This window comes from Melanostigma gelatinosum, assembly GCF_949748355.1.
Source record: "Melanostigma gelatinosum genome assembly, chromosome: 12".
NCBI classification, from domain to species: domain Eukaryota; kingdom Metazoa; phylum Chordata; class Actinopteri; order Perciformes; family Zoarcidae; genus Melanostigma; species Melanostigma gelatinosum.
The window spans coordinates 5,603,476-5,613,072 of NC_136645.1; the positions used below are offsets into that span (position 1 = coordinate 5,603,476).

The 9,597-nt window shown below is 40.0% G+C and overlaps 1 protein-coding gene across 1 annotated transcript; it reads left to right on the forward strand.

Moving 5' to 3' along the window:
* Positions 1-1,607: 1,607 nt before the first annotated feature.
* LOC306785357 (high-affinity choline transporter 1-like) lies at positions 1,608-9,328 on the forward strand (the record flags this gene model as incomplete). The annotated part of the gene is made up of 8 exons (XM_079279708.1): positions 1,608-1,791; positions 3,353-3,469; positions 4,843-4,998; positions 5,075-5,223; positions 5,745-5,888; positions 6,492-6,645; positions 7,519-7,736; positions 8,016-9,328. 8 exons carry the CDS (start codon positions 1,608-1,610, stop codon positions 8,571-8,573), a joined length of 1,680 nt encoding a protein of 559 aa, XP_079135834.1. The 3' UTR covers positions 8,574-9,328.
* Between the last annotated feature and the right edge of the window lie 269 nt (positions 9,329-9,597).

A 9,597-nucleotide genomic window follows, 5' to 3' on the forward strand; every position in this document is an offset into this window, starting at 1 on the left:
TTGTGACGATGATACTCGGCTGGAAGCAATGGAGTTTCTGTCTTACAGGTTCTCTCGGATGGTATCGTGTACACAGATACAGCCGCTGGCTTTTAACCAGATCCAGTTTTCCAGCTTAACATGTCTCATGCTGTCTTGAGATAGAGGCCAGGGACAGTGAATTGTCTCCCTCCTTACAATTGTAAAGCCGTAATATGTATGCAGATTTAAAAACACTGGAGCATTGTGCAACTTATTCCCTATTGACTTCATGATTATTTTTTATCAACAGAAAAACACAATCAGTCTCCATGTGTTTATAACAAATTGTATATTCATCCAATATCTCTGGTTTCACCACAGCAACTCATGGAACCCAGATCTTGCATGAATGTCTACATTATTCATACTCATCGTGTAAGATCATTTTCTTGATAATATTGGATAAGCAGATTGATTTAAGAATAGCTCTTTCAATTGATCTAGTTGTTTTTTCTGACAGCTATCACACCAGCCTAAACTTAACCAAAGCCAACGGACAAACCAGACTTTACAAATGTGACGAGTAAGCACATTCTAGAGCAGGGGTCTCAAACTCATTTTCACTCCGGGCCAGTTGAGTAGGGTTGAGTATGTCAAGCAGTCAAAATTGCAGATCACGGGTGGTAAAATGATACAGTGGTTACCACTGCTGCCTCACATTAAGTGGGTTCTGCATGTTCTCTGTGTGGGTTACTTAAAAACTCAACAGACTCAAGTTTAGAGCAAATGTTGGCAGCTGTACTTTCTCCCTCATTTCAGCCATGTGAACAGGATATAACCCACCTACAGACAGTGCACGTCAAAGAACAGACTTGCTGCCAAAACCAGTTGGACTCGCACATGACGTCTTTCTTTCCCCCAATTTGAATACTTAAACATTGCAGCCGCTGGCAAGCACCTTGGAAGAGTGTTGTCGTCTCACACTCAGGACACGAACATGGTAAATAGCTAACAGTAAACCATGCTGTCAAAATATAATTAATTTGTACAGTTACCTCTTAAAATGACACTGAGCCAAGTGATAAGACTAATGTAATATTAGAACTCAACTAAACCCTATTTGGACAGGATACATTTCCATCTGGGAGGTGGGGTGATTTAAACACCTGGTCTGTGATACTTCTCTTAAGTTGACACTTGATCACTTGGAAAGTTTTGTGGAATTGATGGCAGTTGACTTGCACAACAAGGTATCTCCAAACCAGCCCTTCTTCAGTTCATTGGTACCTCTGAACTGTCTTGTGTCAACAACTCTCGGGTTGAGATCAAAACTCTGCAGCGGTCAATTCAAACAGTGGCCCTTCTTAATGTAATCCTGCTTTTTGGATACTTGGCTTGTTGCAGCACCGAACTTCTATCAGACCTCAGGTAACAGTCTACAACCTGGTATTTTTATGTGAAAAAAAGAGTTTTTAAATTATTATTATTATTATTATTTTTAATCAGATTTTGTTCGTAACATAACTTTGTGTTTTACTTATTAGGGGAAATAAGACCAAAATTTATTTTGTTTTCTCGTTCATCTTAAAGAATTTATTTTTCCCTGTCAAACAGTTATACTGTTTGCAGCAGTCTTCAGGTTCAGCATGGCTGTCAATATTCCCGGACTGATAGCAATGGTGTTCTTCTACCTGCTGGTTCTCGGAGTCGGCATCTGGGCTTCTATCAAGTCCAAAAAGGAGGAGAACAAAAGTGCGGCTGACAAACTGGAGATGGCTCTGTTGGGAAACCGAAGCATTAAAAAGGTGGTGGGGATCTTTACAATGACAGGTACAGCGTTACATTGTAGATAGGTAGAGGAGGTGGCACTTTAACTGGATTTTGTCCAACCTTTACAGCCTGCAAGCGGTTTTGCAAATTCCTTTCACTGGAAATTAGCTAACGCCTGCTTAAACATGTGTGAATGCATTCCAACTTGCCATCACGTTTGCTACCACAACATAAATGGGAAAATAATTTGGTATTATATCAACGGGAATTGTAGAAGACGGGGTTGGTGACGAACTGAATTATCTACAGCACATGTGTCAAACTCAAGGCCCGCGGGCCGAATTCGGCCCGCCACGTCATTTTATGTGGCCCGCGAATCCGCCAGCAAAAAAAAAAAAAATTCTTTTTTTTTTGGAAAAATAATTAAAAGTTAGACTTGAAAATAAAAGTATCCCCATGGTCGAAATTATGAGATAGAAAGTTGAAATTATGAGATAGCATGTTGTCTGTGTACCGACATTAAAACTATCACAACAGGTGGACAGGAGAGGCAACAGCCCGAAAAGCGGTTTTCCAACAATTGAAAAAGATCGACAAATAATCACAAAATGTCCACGAAGAGAAAAATTGATGGAGAGGGAAGAAAATGTAATGAAAGATGGGAAAGCGAATACATGTTTGTGCTTCAAGGAGAAAAACGGGTCTGTCTTCTGTGTTATGAGGCGTGTCGGTGATGAAGGATACAATTCACGTCGGCATTTTGACACCAAACACGGAGCTAAATTTAGCCTCCAAGAAAAACATCAAATTGTCCAAGAATTAAAAGGCAGACTGCAATCACAGCAGAATATATTTACACAGCTACAGCCCAGTGCATGCTAAAGGTATGTGAGCAGAGCTCCGACCAGATACAGACTTTTACAAATGTCAGTTTGTGAAGAAACACCATCGCAGACCGAGTTCATGAACTAGCAGCAATCTAACAACACAGCTAGCTAAGAGACGAGCAGGTACTTGTGTTTCTAATGAACTGTTGATGAAAGCACAGACAACACGGATACAGAGCATCTATCATGTTCATCAGACCTGACTCTCAGTGAGCAGCTCTTGGATGAAGCTGCCATGCACAGGACGACGACAGGGAGGAACATGAGTGATGCAGAGAGGTGACACAAACAGCTTTGAACAAAGTTAATGTCATAACTTGTTTGATATTTGTCTTTGTTATTTTCTTTAATAGTTTGATCTTTGATAGAGTAATGTGGGTTTCTTAACCCTAAATTAAAATGATTTATGTTATAATAACAGAAATGTGTTTAAATATCATTTTTCATTGATATAACTGCATGTACAATATTTTTACACTTGAATAAACAATAATCAAATGCAGAGAGTTTTTTAACAATATGTTAGGGAGAAGTTAGTTATACAGTCTTACAGTTACAACCGGCCCTTTGAGGGCGACCGTGATGCTGATGTGGCCCAGAGTGGAAATGAGTTTGACACCCCTGATCTACAGCATCAGAAAACAAGATTTGTTTTTGTATGCATGTACTTTTCTCTATACTGGTTTCTCTTGTGAACTAATTTCTGTGTTTGTATGCGTCTGTCCATCCTGTAGCCACATGGGTTGGAGGCTGCTTCATCATGGGCCTAACTGAGATGCTATACACCCCCTCGATGGGACTAATGTCGGCGGTAAACTTAATAGCAGCTTATTGTTTTACCTTTATTTTGGGTAAGTATTAAAGAATTACAATCAAGAGAACTTTGATCATGTTTGCATATTTCATACAACAAAAACACAAAATGAGAGAGAGAAAGAAAGACAGAAAGGGGATAAAGCACATAACATAACAGGCCCACAGAGGCCTTCTCTGGATGAATTAGTTGACTTCATCTTGTCTGCTGCTTCAAGAATTTTGAAATTTTGTCAGACCTCAATAATGAAATGAAATTATAATCATATATATATATCGTAAATTACAGGTGTTTGTGAGATTCATTGATCTTATAATTATCATTGTACAGCCATTTATTTTGTAATGACTGTATGTATCCGGAGAAAAAGTATTTTAGGGCCCGTGTGCATCATGTGATCCTGTGGGCTTGGTTTGGGTGTATTAAGAGAGCTGGACACAGCACTGCCACAGAAATAAGTAGAACCAGCATTGCTTCAGGATACTTTTAAAGGAAAGAACCAGGGTTAATAGACCAACAGGGATAGCTGAGTGAGCATGACTTCCTCTGTAAGTAAGGTTAGCCTAGTTAGCAAGGCTGAAGGTAACCAAAGAAGGTAACCTTCTACTGCCTGTCACATTGTGCCTTGAGTCCCACATAGCTTCACTTGACTTGAGACTTGAGACCATGTTTGATGAAGTCTGCCTGATCTGCCACTTAATGAAAGCAGGTGTGAATGCAAGGCTGATGATCAGATGTTCATGTAATGTTCAAATAGATCAGATGTTCATATAACATATCCAGACGACGCTCTGCATGTGAATACCAGGGAGGTAGGGGTGTAACGGTTCACAAAATTCACGGTTCGGTTGACTACGATACAGTGGAGCCACGGTTCGGTACGTTTCGGTACAGTAGAAAACTATAAATGCCAGAGAAATGTACTTGATTTTAAAATATATGTATTCATTACAACTAACAACATGAAGTTATTCTTTGACTTTGAACAATGATGGAACTATACCTGAGTGACTCATCTTCTGAGGTGTCTTCTGAGCAACACATAAGCATAAAAAACAAAAACTGCTCCTTAATGTATTGTAGTATTGTTACTTACATCTTCTCCATCATCATTTTAGTATGAACAATGATGGAACTAAACCTGAGTGAACGTGGCTCTTCATCAATAAAGGTTTGAACGTGGCTCTTCATCAATAAAGTTTAAAAAAAAATTAATAAAGTTTTTATTTTATTCAAACGTATTGTTCGGTTCGTCATGCGTACCGACCCGTGAGCCTCGTACCGAACGGTTCAATACGAATACGCGTATTGTTACACCCCTACAGGGAGGTGATGTGTGTTTTTGCTGTTTTTCTTTTGACTGTCTGCATCTTGCATTTGATAAATCTATCCGTCTGTTTTAATATTCAGGTGGCCTTGTGTTCATCAAGCCAATGAGAGACAACAAATATGTGACCGTGTTGGACCCTTTCCAGATCAAGTATGGAAAAGCATTCACAGCCATTCAGGCACTGGGTGCACTTTTCTGCGATATTTTGTGGTTGGCTGGAACACTAATCAGCTTAGGTACGGTATACAAGCACTTTACCTACAACGTCTTTATAGTTTCTATTTTGACAACAGGTGCATGTGTGTGTTTCAGGTGCCACCATGAATGTGATTTTGGATTTGCCCTACTCTGTGAGCATCTGGATCTCTACTGCTGTGGTGATTGTCTACACACTGCTGGGCGGCCTCTACTCTGTGGCATACACAGACATCATACAGGTCATCCTCATTTTCATCACCATGGTGAGGATACTATACTTTTATGCGATACGTTTTAGGAAAACAGGAAACAACAGTCTCTTGACTGTTTGGAACAGTGTTTGGAACAACCTGTGACTAATCATACTTCATTCGTGCAGATACAATTGTGACGAGAACAAAGTGTTCTAATGAAATCCGATACAGTAGTTGTGCAATTAATGAATGGTCCTACAGTGTGTGGTGATCTAGTTGGTTGATTCATGTTGTTCTTTAATGATGCTGACAACATATTCTAATAAAAAACAATTCTGTCCTCAAAAATGATTTATTGTTACATTATGAGCTTTGCCAGGGTATTTTCTGGGCTTGTTGTACTTGATTGCATTGGAATGCAGGTGCACAAATTATACGAATATTAAAAGGTTTGCTTTGTCTTCAGGAATTTGTTTCTCATATTGAAATGTACACACACACACATTTTCTGTAGCTTATCTTGCCTTATTTAGCTGTTTAAATGATTTATTTTTGCTTTAGTTGCTGTCATGTGTTCTTTGTCTTTGCAGAGTGTCTGTTTACCGTTTGTCCTGATAAACCCCAACCATGTGGACATTACTCAGACAGCCCTGAACAACACTTTCCAGGCGCCCTGGATTGGTAAACTGGAGAGGAAGTTTGCTTGGACCTCTATCGATACCTTCTTGTTTCTGGTGAGCTCAAGACATTTGAGGATGGTTTGCTCCAGTGTAAATAGATCAGCCTCCATATAATGGTGCAGCTGGTTACATACAATAAATGGCTATATTGATTTGTATAATGTTGGCATAACAGTTTCATAGGTTTTTCAGGAAAACTCACAGGAATATGATTCAAATTGTATCCTCGTCATTTCATTAAAATGGTCACTTTCAAGTTGCAGTCAATGTAAAGCATGGAAGGTTTACTGTAAATGTCCCACTATGGTCTAAGTGTTTCTTCAGACCATCTCCACCCTGAAAAACAACATTCAGTGAACTTGTTGTGAAAAAAACCCGACATAGTTCTAGATTGGTTGATTGGGAGTCCTGCTTCGGTCCAGTTTTGGGGACTGATGCACCTGGATTGATAAAAGGACATTGGGAGATGTTATTTTCATTTCTTCTTTCTCCTGTTTATTGAACCCACAGCCCACCTAGATTTGATAAATTTCTAACCATACCCATGCACGCACATTAAGAAATCCACCAAAATGTGATGTGTGATTGACGATCTCAACTCTCACAGATTCAACAGGACAATTCAATAACAATTAATATGACTGTATTACTTCCAAGTCACTGGGAAGCCTTGGATTCCAAGCCTTCCACCAGAGGATCTTGTCTGCTACTTCCACATCGGCGGCTCGGGCCACATGCTTTATTGGGGCTTTCGCTGTTATCATATTTGCAATACCTCCAATACTGATCGGGGCAGTGGCTGCTTCCACAGGTAATAAGAGCTTCTAAAGACATAAACTGATTTTTATTGAAAACATGCAAAGATGGTAACTAAAGTATAAGTACATATGTGTGTGACTGCATTAAACCAAATCCCCCAGAAGCTATTACATTTAATGCTGTGCTTCTCAACGTTTGAGTAAGAATCCTGAGCATAGTCAATTGAAGATTGCATAGATTTGATCAGAGGAGATGTTTGAGACAAAACAATTAACAGTTTAAGAACTGCTGAGACATTTGAGTTCCCAAAGGTAGCTGAAACGAGTAACTGTGTGTTAAGACAGAATAGGAAGTCATTTAAATCAGCAGAGACAAGTGAATGGAGAAAAGATAATTGTTCAGTATAACAGATGATGTGTGAGTTGTGTGAGATGATGAGTCTTGATTGACAGCCCCGAACAATGACAGCATGGAGATAAGAGTGAGCATGTCTGAACTGTATGAGAAATACACGACAGGCCTACGCATGCTAAAGGGAAGTCTTCCTGACTGGACTTAGTCTAGCGTTTCATTTGGCGGACAACATTGTATACAAAGTTAATGGAAAGACAGGATTAGGTGCAAATTCGCCCTGGCTAATTGCACAATTGCAAATTGAAGCACATACTTGAAAATTGCAAAATTTGAGCAGTCAATTTGTGCGAATTCCGAGGCTTTGTGAATCTGCTTAATTAATGCACAGAGATTAGTGGAAGAGGGAGAGAGACATGGAGACAAATGGGAGAAGGAAGCGGAGCTCCTGGTGAGATCATTTAGAGGCTGAACGGAACTCAAACACAAAAATGGTCAAGCTGTTAAATTCCTGTGAAAATATCAGAAATATGCTTCATTCTCTCTTTGTTTATCATATCTGTCGACACGCCAGACTGGAACCTCACTTCTTATGGTTCTCCGTCTCCGTTGGAACGTGGGCAGGGAGCTATGATCCTGCCTATCGCCCTGAACTACCTCACCCCAACCTTCGTCGCTATCACCGGCACCGGAGCCATTTCTGCCGCTGCTATGTCATCAGCCGACTCTGCTTTGATCTCCGCAGCCTCGATTTTCACTTGCAACATCTACAAGACTATCCTGAGGCCTCAGGTGTGAACAACTAAGAATGTTTCTTAAATTGCTACATCTCAAAAAAAGAGGAGGCACTCCTTCCTTTTCCCTTTTCAAAGATTTGAAAGACTTGAATGAGAAACTGAAAAGAGTTGGAAGCAACTGCAAGTGACATAAAAGTAATGAATGGGCATTATGGAGAAAAGAGGCAGTAGATAAGGTAGAAGGGTAGAATGAGAAAAGATTGAGAGAATGTGAAACCTTAGCTCCGTTACTTCTCTGAAACAAATTTGTCTCTGCTATTTCCTTTCTATTCAGGCATCACAGACAGAAATCCAGTGGGTGATCCGTGCTACTGTGGTTGTGACAGGCTTGATCGGTGCATCACTCACCAACCATAAAAATAGTATCACGTGGATGCTGTTCCTTGCTTGTGAAGTGTGCTACATATTGATCTTCTCTCAGCTCGTCTGTGTCCTCTTCTTCAACATATCCAACTTCTACGGGGCTGTTATGGGCTGGTCGACAGGGTTGGTGTTAAGAATGCTCAGTGGAGAGCCATCACTAGGGGTAGCACCAGTCATACACTTCCCAGGATGCACTCTCGAGGATGGCATTTATGTTCAGTACTCCCCAGTGAGGACCATCGCCATGCTGTCTGCCATCGCTGCCAACTTGTTGTTCTCCTACCTGGCTTCTGTGCTTTCCAACAAAGGGTTGCTTCCTGAGAAATGGGATGTGTTCAAAGTGAAAGCCCAGCACTCAGCACAACCACCGACACCAAGCGATGACGGCAAAAGATACAATGAGGAGATGCTTGATGAAACGGAATCTCACCAAGATACATTAGAGCCAATGATTACCACCACATGTTAAAGATTGTATGTGCAGTACTTTAATGTAATAATAATTATCACTGTCACATACAAGCAGTTTCTTTTGGAGTATTCAAGCTACTGTATTTGGGTTTTTCATAAACGGGGGCTTATCCTCTGAGGATGAGGAGGACTGGAACCAAGAACTGGACCAGGGAGGATCACATTGCTTGTGATATGGATGAGGTGATGTAGCCAGACCCTGAGAGAAGGCGGGATCCATTGTCAACATTTTAAAAAATTGTTTATTTGTTTTGGTTTTTGACGAGAGGTTTTCAAATTTGATAATAATGCCACTTAATCAAAAAAATTGCATTTATTTAGTGTACAGCAGCATTTACACTATTATTAACAGGAAATATTTTATAAAGGAAGCCATCAATTAAATATTGACTTTTCTTTTTTTTAAATGCCTTTTGGTCGCTCTCCATGCTGTCTGACTCATTTAGCCACCGGATCATCACAATCCGGTCCCATTGCCATCCGACTACATAACAACAGTGGAGACCACAGACTCATTACTCTCCATCTTTTTTGACTCTCTGTTGGGCTGATTTATTCATATACTTTCTACACTATAGGAGCTTTAGTTTATTGTATACTATACCATACATTGCCGTAGTTCATTTGATGTTCTGTTACACTGCTATATTCTGTAAGACTGCTATGTAATTGTGTCAACATCATATACTTCATTGTATTTCTATGTGTTATGTAAATAAAATATACATTCATTCAATGTTAAACACAGCTTATACGCGGATATGTGAGTTCTAGTGCACGAAGGTCAAATACTCCGTCTCGTCCATGCTCGTTTAACTGCTGGACATAATACTTCTGTTACAAATAAACCTTATTGCTTGAATTGAGCTAACGCCTCGACCTAAGTCTGTTCACCTGAGTTTTCTCCTCAACATGAGTTTTATTCTCAACATGGTAGCAGAGAATGGTTTTAACGATCAGTAGGAGATACATCTCGTGACGGACTTTGGAGTTGAAGTGTTTCCACCAGGTTCGTGTGTTGC